This window comes from Pseudophryne corroboree, chromosome 7, assembly GCF_028390025.1.
Source record: "Pseudophryne corroboree isolate aPseCor3 chromosome 7, aPseCor3.hap2, whole genome shotgun sequence".
Classification (NCBI taxonomy): Eukaryota; Metazoa; Chordata; class Amphibia; order Anura; family Myobatrachidae; genus Pseudophryne; species Pseudophryne corroboree.
In genome coordinates, this window is record NC_086450.1 from 347,374,190 (window position 1) to 347,393,520 (window position 19,331).

The window sequence follows — 19,331 nt, forward strand, 5'->3', positions numbered from 1 at the left end:
TATCTCACTACATATCCGAGCGCTGCCACGTGCTGGGAGTTCACGGTCGGCGGCCATTTTGTCAGGTTGCTAAGCGATCCAGCTCGGTATACCGTAATGTGCATACAGTAGACCTCGCTTATCCCAATGTAATTGAGCTAGGGGATTGTGACGCTCCTTCAGCATTGCCCCCTGAACTGTGAAATGTATGCCATACTGTATCTCACTACATATCCGAGCGCTGCCACGTGCTGGGAGTTCACGGTCGGCGGCCATTTTGTCAGGTTGCTAAGCGATCCAGCTCGGTATACCGTAATGTGCATAGACCTCGCTTATCCCAATGTAATTGAGCTAGGGGATTGTGACGCTCCTTCAGCATTGCCCCCTGAACTGTGAAATGTATGCCATATTGTACAGTATCTCACTACATATCCGAGCGCTGCCACGTGCTGGGAGTTCACGGTCGGCGGCCATTTTGTCAGGTTGCTAAGCGATCCAGCTCGGTATACCGTAATGTGCATAGACCTCGCTTATCCCAATGTAATTGAGCTAGGGGATTGTGACGCTCCTTCAGCATTGCCCCCTGAACTGTGAAATGTATGCCATATTGTATCTCACTACATATCCGAGCGCTGCCACGTGCTGGGAGTTCACGGTCGGCGGCCATTTTGTCAGGTTGCTAAGCGATCCAGCTCGGTATACCGTAATGTGCATACAGTAGACCTCGCTTATCCCAATGTAATTGAGCTAGAGGATTGTGACGCTCCTTCAGCATTGCCCCCTGAACTGTGAAATGTATGCCATACTGTATCTCACTACATATCCAAGCGCTGCCACGTGCTGGGGGTTCACGGTCGGTGGCCATTTTTTGTGTGCATAGAACTCGCTTATCCACATAGGCCCCTGTGTTTTTAACTACTATATTGAGATGCACATTTCTAGGCCTACAGTATTTAATATACAGTAAGCAGCATTGTTGTTAGGCTTTACGCTACCCACTTTGCAAATCTGTTTCCTCGTAGGCAGACTTGCTGTGTGGATCTTCTCCGACCTTTCAGAAATCTCCTGATAATTTGCTCTCCGTTTCTGCCTTCGAAAACTTCTTCACAGGCCATACTGTTCCAGCTCATTGACACAGTTTCGTCATACAGTATTTGACCGGTAATTCTTTCATTTACGGTTTACAATTATTTGTATACAGTACTGTACGTAAATGATGAATGTCCCTGTGCATTGCTCCATGGCCTGTACAACTTATCCCGGTGTATTTTAAAATGTATACCATCTCTCACTACATATCCGAGCGCTGCCACGTGCTGGGAGTTCACGGTCGGCGGCCATGTTGTCAGGTTGCTAAGCGATCCAGCTCGGTATACCGTAATGTGCATAGACCTCGCTTATCCCAATGTAATTGAGCTAGGGGATTGTGACGCTCCTTCAGCATTGCCCCCTGAACTGTGAAATGTATGCCATACTGTATCTCACTACATATCCGAGCGCTGCCACGTGCTGGGGGTTCACGGTCGGTGGCCATTTTTAGTGTGCATAGAACTCGCTTATCCACATAGGCCCCTGTGTTTTTAACTACTATATTGAGATGCACATTTCTAGGCCTACAGTATTTAATATACAGTAAGCAGCATTGTTGTTAGGCAATAATTGAAGAATTTACATACAGTACTGACATGTACTGTATGTAATGCTTGTACATCATGTCAGTCGACCCTTATGCTGTACACTACTGTAAGTCTCACAGGGCCCATGCACTTCCAAGGAGGGTTATTTACTGTACTGTATCTGTTTCATACAGGAAACTAATTGCAGTCCATAACACTAATATTAAGCCCACTCCATTATCCACTCCTCCCCTGTGTATTAAACACCCCCTACCACCCTGGAAGTCATGTACCAGGGCCCCTTCATTCAGCACAATGCCCCCTTCTACAGTTTAGTGTTCTCCTTCCTGCCCCATCTGTGCAGTAAAGGAATAATTAGCAGAAATTATTTCTCCAGGTCCTACTGTACATACTGAGCGAAAGATAGAACCCCCCCTATCCCCCGCGGAGCATCAAAGCTGCCGCTGATAGCTCCCCCCACCCCTTCCGCTGGTGAGTGGGTAGGGGCCCCAGTGCATTGCTGTGTCCAGGGGCCCACACTGCTGTTAAGATGGCTCTAGTAATTGAGCTAGGGGATTGTGACGCTCCTTCAGCATTGCCCCTGGACTGTACCATACTGTATCTCACTCCATATCCAAGCGCTGCCACGTGCTGGGAGTTCACGGTCGGTGGCCATTTTGTCAGGTTGCTAAGCGATCCAGCTCGGTATAACGTAATGTACATAGACCTTGCTTATCCCGGTGTACTACAGGTATGTGCAGTAGTACTGAATGATTGCTATCACTTGTGGTGAAACACCTATCTTATCAAATACAGTAACTACTGTACAGTATAGTTGTTCGCACAGGTGATGGTAATCATACTGTATATTTAAACTGAAGTCCGTAACAGAGCATTCTGTCCCTCCTGCAGAGGTTCTTGTTGGGAGGCACAGGGAAAAAAGGCAAATACTGTACAGTATTTGCACTTTACTGTTGTGCACTTTATTTGAAAATGTACAGTTGTTTGCTATTTTTAGCATGCTGTGCTTTACATGTTTTCTTATTGTGGTTTTTATATTTTTAGACAAAAGACAAAGAATGCAGACTACCAGATTTTACGGGAGTGCCAAAACCCACCCATCAGTGGCACAGAAACTTGCTGCATTAGTCCCACAAAAGAAGAAGAAAACTGCCAAGGCGGCTCAGAAAGAAAATGTGGTGAAACCACGAAAAAATGCCAAGGCAAAGAATAATACGTTGGAGATGATATGTGGTGTGGCAAATGATGTAATTGTTCCATCTCCTGCAGATCACAGTGTTCAGCCAATGAATCTGGAAATACCGGTGCTAGAGGACGTGACAAACACGCTGCATCAGGAAGCTTCTTTTTTGGACCATGTAGCCACCCCTGGACAAGAAGACATGACACATTCACCACGAAGAAGGTTGCATTTCACAGATGTGAACACCAAAGTGCAGGACTGCCAGTGTACCTGTCCTGTTTTACTAAAGGAGCTACTCAGTAAGGTGACCAATATGGAGTCAGAAGTTGGTGGACAGGTCAATCAGCTGCAGACCGATGTGGCTGGCCTTAAAGAAGGCATAAAGGAACAGATGGTAGAAGCCATGAAGAAAGTTATTGAACAAACGAGGGAAGAATGGCAAGTTGGAGTTTGCCGCACCATCATTGCAACACACCACCAAGCGGTTCAAGTCAGCGGCCTGGACGACCGAGGCCTGGAGGACCGCAGAGGAGGCCTGGAGGACCGCAGAGGAGGCCTGGAGGACCGCAGCGGAGGCCTGGAGGACCGCAGCGGACTTGACGAAGTCAGCGGCATGGACGACCGCAGAGGAGGCCTGGAGGACCGCAGAGGAGGCCTGGAGGACCGCAGAGGAGGCCTGGAGGACCGCAGAAGAGACCAGGAGGACCGCAGAAGAGACCTGGAGGACCGCAGAGGAGGCCTGGAGGACAGCAGAGGAGGCCTGGAGGACAGCAGAGGAGGCCTGGAGGACCGCAGAGGAGGCCTGGAGGACCGCAGAGGAGGCCTGGAGGACCGCAGAGGAGGCCTGGAGGACCGCAGAGGAGGCCTGGAGGACCGCAGAAGAGACCTGGAGGACAGCAGAGGAGGCCTGGAGGACCGCAGAAGAGACCTGGAGGACCGCAGAGGAGGCCTGGAGGACCGCAGAGGAGGCCTGGAGGACCGCAGAGGAGGCCTGGAGGACCGCAGAGGCCTGGACCACAGCAGCGGACTGGACGAAGTCAGCGACTTGGACGACCGCAGAGGAGGCCTGGAGGACCGCAGAAGAGACCTGGAGGACCGCAGAAGAGACCAGGAGGACCGCAGAAGAGACCTGGAGGACCGCAGAGGAGGCCTGGAGGACCGCAGAAGAGACCTGGAGGACCGCAGAGGCCTGGACCACAGCAGCGGACTGGACGAAGTCAGCGACTTGGGCGACCGCAGAGGAGGCCTGGACGACCACAGAGGCCTGGAGGACCGCAGAGGAAACATGGAGGACCGCAGAGGAGGCCTGGAGGACCGCAGAGGAGGCCTGGAGGACCGCAGAAGAGACCTGGAGGACAGCAGAGGAGGCCTGGAGGACCGCAGAGGAGGCCTGGAGGACCGCAGAGGAGGCCTGGAGGACCGCAGAAGAGACCTGGAGGACCGCAGAGGAGGCCTGGAGGACCGCAGAGGAGGCCTGGAGGACCGCAGAGGAGGCCTGGAGGACCGCAGAGGAGGCCTGGAGGACCGCAGAGGCCTGGACCACAGCAGCGGACTGGACGAAGTCAGCGACTTGGACGACCGCAGAGGAGGCCTGGAGGACCGCAGAAGAGACCTGGAGGACCGCAGAAGAGACCAGGAGGACCGCAGAAGAGACCTGGAGGACCGCAGAGGAGGCCTGGAGGACCGCAGAGGAGGCCTGGAGGACAGCAGAGGAGGCCTGGAGGACCGCAGAGGAGGCCTGGAGGACCGCAGAGGAGGCCTGGAGGACCGCAGAGGAGGCCTGGAGGACCGCAGAAGAGACCTGGAGGACAGCAGAGGAGGCCTGGAGGACCGCAGAAGAGACCTGGAGGACCGCAGAGGAGGCCTGGAGGACCGCAGAGGAGGCCTGGAGGACCGCAGAGGCCTGGACCACAGCAGCGGACTGGACGAAGTCAGCGACTTGGACGACCGCAGAGGAGGCCTGGAGGACCGCAGAAGAGACCTGGAGGACCGCAGAAGAGACCAGGAGGACCGCAGAAGAGACCTGGAGGACCGCAGAGGAGGCCTGGAGGACCGCAGAGGAGGCCTGGAGGACCGCAGAGGAGGCCTGGAGGACCGCAGAGGAGGCCTGGACGACCGCAGAGGGCTGGACGACCGCAGAGGCCTGGATTCAAGTGTGCTGTTGCCAGGAACACCAATGATGACCAGCACACCTGCTCACAGGCCACTTCGCAATACATTCGGAGGCTCTCTGAACAATATTGCCCTGGCTGTCATCTCAACTTCCCTGGACGACCATCTGTACAGAGCTTCAAATGGACATATTCAGAAATATGCATATTCTCTGTTCCAGCACCATGTACGGTACGACAAATACTTGACGTGGGCCAATCGTGTGAACTTTGATGGTTCCAAGGGCAAACTTCCGCTGCCCAAAAATCTGGTACATGACATCATGGCTAGGTGTGAACGCCGCGTGAGGATTGGTGATCCAGAAAAGAGGAAGATAAGGGATACCATAAACTCTGTGCTGAGAACGAAGAGGAAAATGACTTGGAAGCTCGACTATGATGAAACCAGATCATTACCTACCTCCTAGCTTCAGCACATCAGCTTCACACAGCTGAAGCTAAAAAATTGTGTCAATGTACCTGTATGACCTGTACATTTTCTGGGGCTGCATGCACTGTGCTGAATCCACTTGGAGCAGCTCGGTTACTCAAAGGGGAGTGCATGAACTTGGCTCACCACATTCCTGGTAATGTAAGGGCCTGTTACAAGTTGCCCCTTTTATTCCTGTTGATTTTTTGGGCGCTGCTGTATCTATCCAGTAGCAGCCGAGTCCATTGTGCTGTGTCCATCTGGGGCCTTGGGCTGCGTTTCCATCCAGGGGCTGCTGTTGTCAGTCCTCTATTCTGGTGTCCGTATGCGACAGTGTTAAAAAGCAAAAGACAAAAACGAAAAATAATTCAAAAAAGCAAAACCTAAAAATAAAGTACAAAAACCATTACCCCGCACCACCACCACAAAAAAATAAATTATAAAAATGTTAAAGTTGATATTGTTACTGTATTTGTGCTGTTACCTTTTGATTAAAGTACCGTACAGTATGTGTGATGTTGGCTTTATTACAATACAGTACAGTATGTGTGATGTTACATGTTCCAAATGATTTTGTCCGTAAATAAAGTGTTTCTTAAAATAAACATGACGTGGTTTCCAATGTTTGTATTCCCAACTTCCTGTACTGTATAAATTAGTACTACTGTATGATGGGAATTCAATTAAGAGTGGTATACTGTATGTAAAACAACTTGGTTAGGCATCTTGCATTTCATATTTTAATAAAAACCACAGGAAACTTCTATTTTTAAAAGTTTATTGAAGAAAAAAAAGGTGTTTTTTTTTAAATAAAGTTTGAAAGTTAATTAAAACAAAAAAGTAGTTTGTTCTTCGTTACATTCTTTTCTTGTGTATATAGATATCTGTGGGGAAAAAAAAAAAAAAAGTATTAAAGTAAAGACACTCATGTTCATTTGTTTTCCAAGAAAATTTGTGGAACCACACAGCCCAGCAATAAGTCATGCTGGGCTGTGTGGTTCCACAAAAGGCATGCGGTACAAAGTGAAATAGTGGTGTCAGTGGTCAGCACTTTGACACGCTAACATTTGTGGAACCACACAGCAATGCCTGACACACACAAAATGCCTGACACACACAAAATGCCTGACACACACAAAATGCCTGACACACACAAAATGCCTGACACACACAAAATGCCTGACACACACAAAATGCCTGACACACACATGCTGGAGTGAAAACACATGTTTGCCAAACAGTCGACAGCACATGTCGGCCAGATGGCCGACCAAACTTGCTCCAAATCACCCCAAACTGTCCAGAAAGCACCCCAGCACACTCAGGAGGTACTGTACACCACAGCTAAATTAGGAGAGAATTTCATTACAAACAGCCAGATCTTGCAGATTATCTGCCAGATAATTGTATGGTGTACAGTATGCCTATCTTATACAGTAGAAAAAGATACTATACAATGGAGTACAAGAACAAAAATTTTTATTAAATAAAATTAAATTAATCGCAATAACAAATTAAAAAAGTGGTCCACTAGGAGGTGGACCACCACCCGCAGGAGCTGGATGGCACGCTGCAACTGTTCTGTGGGAAAAAAAGGACAGTATTACAAAACAAATACTGAATACTTTACAGTGTAGTAATGGCAATACAGTACTTTACTCTATATTAGACAATATTGTTATTTACTGTACAATGTACAGTACTGTATTGTCAGTACAGTAAATCAAACACTACTGTACGCTGTCGAGGTAATTTAAACATTGCTTTAGTTTACCTCTTGTATAAGTGGGCTGCTGCCTGCCCGCTTCTGGGCCAGCCCACCTATCTTGCCCCTGTCTGGGGCCCCCATAAATAATTGGCACTATATTGGAGAAAAAAAAACATTTAGTCACATTCAAATAGTAAACAATTATTACTGTATACTGTAGGTACAGTATTATACTGTATTGCTGGTATTCAAAATATAAAGTACTGTACAAGAGTTTAGCTTCAATAGGTCATAAACAAATTGTCAAAGGAATTAAACACCACAGTACAAATACTGTAGACATTTACTGTATGTATTAGCAGTCATGACATTTCATGACCGCTTCAGAAAAAAGAGGGTTACAGTACTGTAGGTGGTGTTGTAGGGAGTACTATCCATAATAGTGGACTGTACTCAGAGCCAGCCATAAATAATATGATTCCCTAGTCAAGTTTTTGGATGCTGCCCCCTTGCACAGATGCTATTTCCGCCTCTGAGCCTGTACCCCTTTCCCAGCACCATCACCCCTCAACCATAGCAGTCCTCATTTTGGTGCTCCTCCAACTTACTGTACTGTATGTTTAAAATAGCAACAGTGTGCACATTCGGTGTGCATCCCAAAACGGTGCATGTTCTTGCTGGGAAGGGGCAAGGCCACACAGTAATTCCCCAATCTGAAATGACGCCACACAGTACTGCAACTTTATTCACAACATATCATGCAATAGTGTCTCTTTTTCTCGTTACATCATATGATAGTACCACATTACTCCTCAAAGTATTCCCACTTATTCACATTGCATCACATCATATTGCTCTTTGTTCACATTAGACCACACAGTAGTGCCCTTGCTACAGTATATGTTACACAACAAAGTACTGTATACACATAATGCTGCACATTAGTAATGCATTTTGTATGCACAGAATATACTGTAGGCATGCTGCATATCATATTAATCAGCAGAAGCTGCTTGTGCCCCTGGGCATTTGGCAAGTATGCCTATGCCTAGGGCAGGCTCAGACTGGAGATCAGTACGTAATCCCGCTGGACGGGATCCCGGCAGTCAAAATACAGACGCCGGAATCCCGACCACACAATCCCGACATGGGCGGCGAGCGGAAAGCAGCCCCTTGCATGCTTGCTTCGCTCGCCACGCGGTGGGCACGGTGCCTCGCTACGCTCTACACACTATTATATCAGTAGTCAGGAAACGCAGCATGCATTTGTGGAGTGAAGAGGGTGAAAAAGGAGAGAAAGTACAGTTTGTACTGTAAGGTTATGTCAGAGGGTGTGAAGATGATCAGCTCAGTGTTATACATGTTACAGTAAGTTAGAATACAGTACAGTGCATTATGTATTTCTATTTTATTACCAGGTGTCTCCTCCACTGGTTGGCGACGGACTGTAAAAAGATAAAATACAGTACAGTTAGTCATATCAGTTTGACTTAAAATAATGTTGGAGAAAAAAAAATACTGTAATTACAGTACCAACTATTGCTACTGTACAGTATATTTACCAAAAATGTATTCTGGCTCGTCGTCTGTGGGTAAAAGAGAAGAATATTATAAGATACAGTATACAGTAAAAAGTATAGTAATAGTACACTAGTGTCCAGGCCCAGTGTCAGGTGGGTAAAAAAAGGTATGCTTGTGACAGGCATGGTGATTCCAAGGGACCCCACCGAGACCATCAGAAAATTTGTGAGTGACCCGTATGCCGGTGATTATGACTAGAATAAGGTACTGTAGCAACTCTTTTTTCTTTTGAATTATGTATACTGTACAGTACTGTATGTGCATATTGTACAGTACACTTAAAATATTTAGCAGTTACTGTAGTGGTAATTTTTGGGATGACAGTATTAGCATACTGTAAGCATCCAACTGAGGCCCCCAAACAGATGCCGCCACTAGGTACAGTACGTGCCTCTCGTGCCTAATGGGAAATTCATCACTGACAGTATCTAGAGAGATGAATGGAGAGACAGTGACAAGGGGTGAGAGAGAGAGAGAGAGAGAGAGAAATTGAGTAAGATGGGTGTTTTTTTTAGAACAGGATGTTGTCCATACAGTAGCAACCAATCAAATATTACCTACTGTACTGTATTATCGTCTGTAAGTGTAACTAGATACTGTAAATGTTAATGTGGGATGTGATCGGTTGCTACTGTATGGGCAATATCACCAGTTCAAACAAAAACAATTTTCATCCGATTTCTACGCATTTGCCAGAAAAATCTGATGAAAAGTGCTACTCTGATGGCATCAGATCAATGTCAGTAATAATTCTTACCACTAAATGCAGCAGCATCATCATCATCCTCCTCCTCCTCCATGGCCTGTTCCAGTGTAGGGCCTGTGAAAAAAAACATTAATGTGAAAAAAAAAAAGGTTCATTCCAGGAAATACACATACCCTCCAACATGACCCGCCCCACTAGGTACAAAATGCTCTGGTTCTGGACTTCCCTCTTAATTTATTATTGCCATCACCTGTGAAGAAACAGCTTTCTTATCATATAACTAGTTCAACACAGGTGATGGAAATCATAAATTAAGAGGGAAGTCTAGAAACAGAGCAGTGCGGCGGGTCATGTTGGAGGGTCTGCATACAGAAACATAGAATTTGATGACAAATACTGTAAGAACCACTTTGCCCATCTAATCTGCCTCTTTTTTTTAACCTTTTTTTTACATCAAACCTTATAACAATTTTCCCCAAACATCACATGATGCAAAGATAAATAAATAAAAAAAGAGAGTAGATTTCGCACACAGAGACGAGAATGTCGAGGCCAGAATCAGGGGGTAGTGGAGGAGGGTTAGGATACCGTACCTCACCCTGTTGGGGTTGCTGCAATCAGGATGCCACTGTCGGTCACCTGACCGCTAGAATCCTGACTGCTGGTCACGCAAACCCAACCCATTGGTTTAACACAATGTACAGTACAGTACAATACTGCAGTTTACTTACCAAGTTGGGGAGAGGGTTGTTGGGGAGAGGGTTTTTCATCCTCATCCTCACTGTCAATAATTACTGAGTTGAAAATAAAAAAATATTATAAACAAAATACAGTAGAGTACAGTTACTACAAAATTGCACAGTAGTACAGTGCTACAGGAGGCAGAGATATATTCATAATACAGTAGGAGCAGAATGACTGTCCAGCGGTAGGGGACATACAGTACTGTATTTAAAAGACCTGCTGTCTGGATCCCGGCATTCAGAATGCAGAGTGTGGATTCAGAGTATGATTGGAGGGTTAGGCTAGTGGAGGGTGGGTCGGATGCACAATTTTGGGCACCATAATACAAAATGGATATCGTGGAACTACAAAAGGTTTAGAGGCGGGCGACCAAAGTGATGAAGTGGATTGAGAAGATGGAATACAAGGAAAGGCAGGCTAGGCATGTTTACATTGGAAAAGAGGAGATTAAGAGGGGACATGATTAACCTTTACAAATATACTGTATACAGTAAGGGGACAATACACAGGAACGGTTTTTGATAAGATGGACACAGAGGACACGTGCACAGTAACTCTTGTTGAAGTAGAGGCGATTTCGCACAGAGGCGAAAAGGGGTCTTCACAGTGAGGGAAATACTGTACAGTACATGTTTGGAATTCCCTGCCTGAAAAGTAATAAAAGTGGACTTGGTCAATACTTTTAAGAATGGGCTTGAGAAAATCCTACTGTACTTACTATAATCTGGCTCCTCTTCCCCCGAATCAATGGGAATGAGCTCCTCCTCTGTATCAATTACGAGGCGGTCTGTGTGTAAAAGATGACAAGTATTGTAAAATACAAAAATTACAGTAATACTGTAGGAAACTAGTGTGTCTGTAACAAAAAGTAATTATTACCACTTCCGGAGCTCTCGGATGCAGCAGCAGGTGGTGGTGGTGGTGGTGTTGGTACTGTGGGAAAAAAAATAACAGTACTGTAAGTGAAGCTGTCAATTTGAAACATGTACTGTACAGTATCCAGGACACATGTACAGTAGTGTAACGATGACAGTCACACCAGAATTCTCGTTACACAATACCTGGCAGCGCAGCAGGTGGTGGTGGTGGTGGTGGTGGTGGTGGTGGTACTGTGGGAATAAAAATAACAGTACTGTAAGTGAAGCTGTCAATTTGAAACATGTACTGCACAGTATCCAGGACACATGTACAGTAGTGTAACAACGATGACAGTAGCACCAGAATTCTCGTTACACAATACCTGGCAGCGCAGCAGGTGGTGGTGGTGGTGGTACTGTGGGAAAAAAAATAACAGTACTGTAAGTGAAGCTGTCAATTTGAAACATGTACTGCACAGTATCCAGGACACATGTACAGTAGTGTAACAACGATGACAGTAGCACCAGAATTCTCGTTACACAATACCTGGCAGCGCAGCAGGTGGTGGTGGTGGTGGTGGTACTGTGGGAAAAAAAATAACAGTACTGTAAGTGAAGCTGTCAATTTGAAACATGTACTGTACAGTATCCAGGACACATGTACAGTAGTGTAACGATGACAGTCACACCAGAATTCTCGTTACACAATACCTGGCAGCGCAGCAGGTGGTGGTGGTGGTGGTGGTGGTGGTGGTGGTACTGTGGGAAAAAAAATAACAGTACTGTAAGTGAAGCTGTCAATTTGAAACATGTACTGCACAGTATCCAGGACACATGTACAGTAGTGTAACAACGATGACAGTAGCACCAGAATTCTCGTTACACAATACCTGGCAGCGCAGCAGGTGGTGGTGGTGGTGGTACTGTGGGAAAAAAAATAACAGTACTGTAAGTGAAGCTGTCAATTTGAAACATGTACTGCACAGTATCCAGGACACATGTACAGTAGTGTAACAACGATGACAGTAGCACCAGAATTCTCGTTACACAATACCTGGCAGCGCAGCAGGTGGTGGTGGTGGTGGTGGTACTGTGGGAAAAAAAATAACAGTACTGTAAGTGAAGCTGTCAATTTGAAACATGTACTGTACAGTATCCAGGACACATGTACAGTAGTGTAACGATGACAGTCACACCAGAATTCTCGTTACACAATACCTGGCAGCGCAGCAGGTGGTGGTGGTGGTGGTGGTGGTGGTGGTGGTACTGTGGGAAAAAAAATAACAGTACTGTAAGTGAAGCTGTCAATTTGAAACATGTACTGCACAGTATCCAGGACACATGTACAGTAGTGTAACAACGATGACAGTAGCACCAGAATTCTCGTTACACAATACCTGGCAGCGCAGCAGGTGGTGGTGGTGGTGGTACTGTGGGAAAAAAAATAACAGTACTGTAAGTGAAGCTGTCAATTTGAAACATGTACTGCACAGTATCCAGGACACATGTACAGTAGTGTAACAACGATGACAGTAGCACCAGAATTCTCGTTACACAATACCTGGCAGCGCAGCAGGTGGTGGTGGTGGTGGTGGTACTGTGGGAAAAAAAATAACAGTACTGTAAGTGAAGCTGTCAATTTGAAACATGTACTGTACAGTATCCAGGACACATGTACAGTAGTGTAACGATGACAGTCACACCAGAATTCTCGTTACACAATACCTGGCAGCGCAGCAGGTGGTGGTGGTGGTGGTGGTGGTGGTGGTGGTGGTGGTACTGTGGGAAAAAAAATAACAGTACTGTAAGTGAAGCTGTCAATTTGAAACATGTACTGCACAGTATCCAGGACACATGTACAGTAGTGTAACAACGATGACAGTAGCACCAGAATTCTCGTTACACAATACCTGGCAGCGCAGCAGGTGGTGGTGGTGGTGGTACTGTGGGAAAAAAAATAACAGTACTGTAAGTGAAGCTGTCAATTTGAAACATGTACTGCACAGTATCCAGGACCAAAAAGGGGTCCGGCCAATAAACAATCTGCATCAGAGAAGCAAGATACAGTATGCTTAAAGTATACAGTACTATATACTAGATCGCCAACAAACGTAAATTAACAAACAACTATCACTGGAATTTACCATCCTCATCCCGTAGCGAAGCACGGGTATTCAGCTATCTACAATGTTATTTATACTTTGTGTTTAATATTTACATTTAGTTTTGTAAACAGACATTCTTAACATTAACGGATTGCAGCGAGTTATCTGTGATGGTCAGGACAGGGGGTTGGGACTATAGAAATCACTATGTACTGTACACTACTGTATTTGACAATACTTACCAGCTTGGCGGCGCCTGTCCCGCCTCCTGTGACGTCGTGCTACCAGCCCTGTAAAAATATATATACAGTATAATGGCAGCATACTGTACAGCCAATGAAATTCAACATTGACAGCATCTTTATGACATCACAATAAATGGAATTGTTCATTCTAGTACCCTGCACCTAATCACTCAGGAGGGCATAGTGTACTGTACTGTCTTCAAAACTTAAGGGGCACATTTCTAAATGTGACATACAGTACACTTACAGTATCGCTACAGTACAGTAGGTCCAGGGTATTAGACAGAACACTACCTTTATAGACATTGTAACACACATAAGCATTGCCCTTATAAACATTATGACACACATCAGCATGCAGCCCTCCCACCCTTAACCATCTCAGTACTGTTCATTACTGTACATACATTACAAATTGATTTCATGACAGATGATGCAGTACTCACCTGAATTCATCTTATTCACGTCATGTCACAGTAGTGCAGTTTATTCACGTCACATTACTGTCCTTGATTCCCGTTGTGTCACACAGTAGAGCACCGTATTCACGTCACAGTACTGTCCTTGATTCACGTTGTGTCACACAGTAGAGCACCTTATTCACGTCACAGTACTGTCCTTGATTCACGTTGTGTCACACAGTAGAGCACCGTATTCACGTCACAGTACTGTCCTTGATTCACGTTGTGTCACACAGTAGAGCACCTTATTCACGTTACTGTACGTCACAGTAGTGCAGTAGTATATCCACATTACGTCACAAAGTAGAGATCTGCCAGTCATGAACCTTATGCAAGAGTAATGCACGTCAGAACACATTAGGCCACTGTAACATCCCTTAGAATAATTTCTGCCAAAGTAACATCCCTTAGAACACTGTACTATCTGAAACACAAATTTCGGCACACTGCAATTAAACCACACAATGCACTGCACGACTGCGTGATATGACAAACTGCACATTTCCCTGCAAAATATGATACAATGTACACTACACAAAAAACTGCAATTACCACATGTGTATACAGTACACTGCACGACAGTGCTGGCCCTAGCCAGGTACAGATACAGCCGCAGTCACGCAAAATATAGGCATGCCGCATATCATTTTAATCAGCAGAAGCTGCTGGTGCCCCTAAGCATAGCAAATGCCCTAGGCATTTGCCTACTGTAGTTTGCCTATGCCTAAGGCCGGCTCTGCTGCACGATGTGATTCACTATGTATTACAATCACTGCACAATACCATATTCTGAATGTACACTGCATGACACGCTGCAATTACGCAGCACGATACACTGTGATACATTGCATATACTGTACACTGCATGATACTGTACACTGCACAATCGTAGACCACCTGGATTGTAAAGAACTACTGTATATACACAAGTTTAAAAAAATAACAATTGTTTTTGTAAAACGCATGTCGATCTTTTTCCATGTCAACTTAACGACCATGTCAACCTACAGTAACTGGTGTCAACCAATTTCAAAAGCCGCACCATCTAGGTCGACGCAAAAAAACAAATTGACCTTTTGACCCGGGTTAATGTTTGGTCCTTGTTTAACCATTTGTTTACCACAAATACTGTACAGTGCTGTATAGACCGGATACCTGCTGCTACAGCAGCCCCTGCTATAATGTACTGTACCTGTAACTACAGTAACTTAAAGTACAGTTATCTACAGTAATGTACTGTACTTACAATCCCTTATGGCCTGCAGGCGTCGTGGGGTCCGCCTCACGAGGTCACTCCACCTCCTCTGGAGAGACCTCACCGTTCTCCTCCTGTTATACTTCCGGAGGATGTCCCTGCTGGCCCTCCGGTATGCCCTCACTTTCTCCTCGTTGCTGGCGAGAGTTCTGTCCCGCCAGCGAACGAGGAGACGCAGCTCACCAAGAGCATAGGGACGGTCCCGTGCAGCAGCCATAACCGTCCTTATGCTCAATGAGCGTCTCAGACGTCGTGCGCCTCAGACGTCGTGCGTCTCAGACGTCATGCGGTCCAGGCATTCAACGTACAGTACTGTAGTTACTGTACTTTGTGACAGTTTCCCTTAGTTTTAAATATGCCCTTTCTTTGACCACAGTATTTTCCACTGTCTTGCCCTACGCCCTTCCCTCCTGGGAGCCTTCACAGGTCTTATGCAATACACAAATACCGAAGATGCACAGTCCGTCAGAATACACTCATTTCATTCCCGCTGTTTAGGTGCATTTAGCGTAAAGAATCGCTCCTGCAGATGTACTTTGATTTATGTGAAACCTGTGTGCATCCTTCCATTGACTGTCTTACAATGTAAATAAAATAATACAGTGCATTATTACAGAAAAAAAAAAAAAAAAGAAAGAAAGCACATCAGGTCTCGAACCCTGGACTCCCAGCGAGGGAGGTGGGAGCCTTCACCCCTAGCCCACGACGCCTCATGAGAGATTTCCAATTTCATGTGTGAAAGTACTGCAAACAGCGCCCGGCCCCCGCCCCATTGCTGTTGGTTTATGCCTTAGAGGACTCGGACGCTCGCATTTGTAAAGCACGGTGTTTTCCTCCGCCTCCTGCTAGCCTGTTGCCCTTCCCCCATGGGAGCCTGCACAGATCATGCAGTAGACAGGGAGGGAATGCAGGTCATGTGCAATACACAAACGCCCACTGTAGTACTATTTTGCTCACTTACAGTACCGTACTGTAGGTTGCATTTAGCGTAAAGAATCGCTCCTGCAGATGTACTTTGATTTATGTGAAACCTGTGTGCATCCTTCCATTGGATGTACTGTATTGGAGAGAATTTTTTTTTTTTTAAAGTGAATGTCACGGGAACACATTAAAAATAAGGTTGGCACTTCCTTCCCATTGGTGTTGGTTTACAGTATGCCGTAGTGTACTCGGACGCTCATGTAATTGCATTTCAAAGGCACAGTATTTTCCATCGTCTCCCCCCTACCCCCATCGCCCTTCCCCCCTGGGGGCCTGCACAGGGAGGAAATTCAGGTCCTGTGCAATACACAAACGCTGAAGATCTACAGTACTGTTTTGCTCAGTTGGTAGCGTCAGAATACACTCATTTCATTCCCGCTGTTTAGGTGCATTTAGCGTAAAGAATCGCTCCTGCAGATGTACTTTGATTTATGTGAAACCTGTGTGCATCCTTCCATTGACTGTCTTACAATGTAAATAAAATAATACAGTGCATTATTACAGAAAAAAAAAAAAAAAAGAAAGAAAGCACATCAGGTCTCGAACCCTGGACTCCCAGCGAGGGAGGTGGGAGCCTTCACCCCTAGCCCACGACGCCTCATGAGAGATTTCCAATTTCATGTGTGAAAGTACTGCAAACAGCGCCCGGCCCCCGCCCCATTGCTGTTGGTTTATGCCTTAGAGGACTCGGACGCTCGCATTTGTAAAGCACGGTGTTTTCCTCCGCCTCCTGCTAGCCTGTTGCCCTTCCCCCATGGGAGCCTGCACAGATCATGCAGTAGACAGGGAGGGAATGCAGGTCATGTGCAATACACAAACGCCCACTGTAGTACTATTTTGCTCACTTACAGTACCGTACTGTAGGTTGCATTTAGCGTAAAGAATCGCTCCTGCAGATGTACTTTGATTTATGTGAAACCTGTGTGCATCCTTCCATTGGATGTACTGTATTGGAGAGAATTTTTTTTTTTTTAAAGTGAATGTCACGGGAACACATTAAAAATAAGGTTGGCACTTCCTTCCCATTGGTGTTGGTTTACAGTATGCCGTAGTGTACTCGGACGCTCATGTACTGTAATTGCATTTCAAAGGCACAGTATTTTCCATCGTCTCCCCCCTACCCCCATCGCCCTTCCCCCCTGGGGGCCTGCACAGGGAGGAAATTCAGGTCCTGTGCAATACACAAACGCTGAAGATCTACAGTACTGTTTTGCTCAGTTGGTAGCGTCAGAATACACTCATTTCATTCCCGCTGTTTAGGTGCATTTAGCGTAAAGAATCGCTCCTGCAGATGTACTTTGATTTATGTGAAACCTGTGTGCATCCTTCCATTGACTGTCTTACAATGTAAATAAAATAATACAGTGCATTATTACAGAAAAAAAAAAAAAAAAGAAAGAAAGCACATCAGGTCTCGAACCCTGGACTCCCAGCGAGGGAGGTGGGAGCCTTCACCCCTAGCCCACGACGCCTCATGAGAGATTTCCAATTTCATGTGTGAAAGTACTGCAAACAGCGCCCGGCCCCCGCCCCATTGCTGTTGGTTTATGCCTTAGAGGACTCGGACGCTCGCATTTGTAAAGCACGGTGTTTTCCTCCGCCTCCTGCTAGCCTGTTGCCCTTCCCCCATGGGAGCCTGCACAGATCATGCAGTAGACAGGGAGGGAATGCAGGTCATGTGCAATACACAAACGCCCACTGTAGTACTATTTTGCTCACTTACAGTACCGTACTGTAGGTTGCATTTAGCGTAAAGAATCGCTCCTGCAGATGTACTTTGATTTATGTGAAACCTGTGTGCATCCTTCCATTGGATGTACTGTATTGGAGAGAATTTTTTTTTTTTTAAAGTGAATGTCACGGGAACACATTAAAAATAAGGTTGGCACTTCCTTCCCATTGGTGTTGGTTTACAGTATGCCGTAGTGTACTCGGACGCTCATGTACTGTAATTGCATTTCAAAGGCACAGTATTTTCCATCGTCTCCCCCCTACCCCCATCGCCCTTCCCCCCTGGGGGCCTGCACAGGGAGGAAATTCAGGTCCTGTGCAATACACAAACGCTGAAGATCTACAGTACTGTTTTGCTCAGTTGGTAGCGTCAGAATACACTCATTTCATTCCCGCTGTTTAGGTGCATTTAGCGTAAAGAATCGCTCCTGCAGATGTACTTTGATTTATGTGAAACCTGTGTGCATCCTTCCATTGACTGTCTTACAATGTAAATAAAATAATACAGTGCATTATTACAGAAAAAAAAAAAAAAAAGAAAGAAAGCACATCAGGTCTCGAACCCTGGACTCCCAGCGAGGGAGGTGGGAGCCTTCACCCCTAGCCCACGACGCCTCATGAGAGATTTCCAATTTCATGTGTGAAAGTACTGCAAACAGCGCCCGGCCCCCGCCCCATTGCTGTTGGTTTATGCCTTAGAGGACTCGGACGCTCGCATTTGTAAAGCACGGTGTTTTCCTCCGCCTCCTGCTAGTCCTCCATTCCCATTATGCATTAGCGAACTCAGACGCTCATATATTTTAAAAGCACGGTGTTTATGCATTGTACTGTACATTCTTCCTTTTACACAATTACTGTAGTTGCGTCTCCATACACATACTGTACTGTACAATACTCCATACTTTTTCCACCGCCTCCCGTTACGCCTACAGTATTGCCAGAGCTGTAGATCAATCCGCCGCTATACTGTACGATCGAAAGTACTGGATTAGTGGAGCATTAGCGACACAGTGGTGGAGATGTGTAATGCATGATGAGTATCTAGATCGTCTCAACGCGCCTGCCTGTGATGAAACTCAGCTATCGCATTAGCGTGGCTAGACGCCCGTCTCGGCGGAGAAACAGTCAAGATAAAGTTGGCTACATCTGTATATGACACAGGGACCTATATGATTACTGTATACTGAGTTAACTAGTTAGTCAGAAATCATTACAGATCTCTTGTTTTGTTTAGCGATCTTATATATCATGATTCATATCTTTGTAGTGACCTGTAGTATATGTGTATATACCAAAATCATCATGTAAAGGATTACTGTCAGGGCCGGACTGGCCATCTGGCACTTCTGGCAAATGCCAGAAGGGCCGATGGCCACGTTGGCCGGTCCAGTGGTCACTGAGACGCGCTGCCGCTCAGTCCGGCGGCAGCGCGTCTCAGCTGCCAGGATTGAAGAGCGCCCGCCAGCGCGGCTGGGTCTGGCGCGGTGCGTATAGCGGACTTCAAAGCAGCAGCCGCCGGTTCGTGAGCCAATCAGAGCTCGCGGACCGGCAGCCAATCAGAAGCCGCCGGTCCGCGAG

The 19,331-nt window shown here is 46.1% G+C and overlaps 1 protein-coding gene across 3 annotated transcripts in view; it reads right to left on the reverse strand.

Annotated features, from left to right (window-relative positions):
- VWA3A (von Willebrand factor A domain containing 3A) overlaps positions 1–19,331 on the reverse strand; it is a 772,281-nt gene that overhangs the window by 408,682 nt on the left and 344,268 nt on the right. Inside the window, exon 34 of one of the 3 annotated variants that reach the window (XM_063934416.1) lies at positions 6,182–6,263. The exons of the other annotated variants lie outside the window; for them this stretch is intronic. Within the exon in view, the coding sequence (XP_063790486.1) occupies positions 6,235–6,263 (29 nt within the window). The 3' untranslated portion in view covers positions 6,182–6,234. Of the gene's footprint in view, positions 1–6,181; positions 6,264–19,331 lie in introns of those variants that run through there. 3 annotated transcript variants of the gene reach the window in all.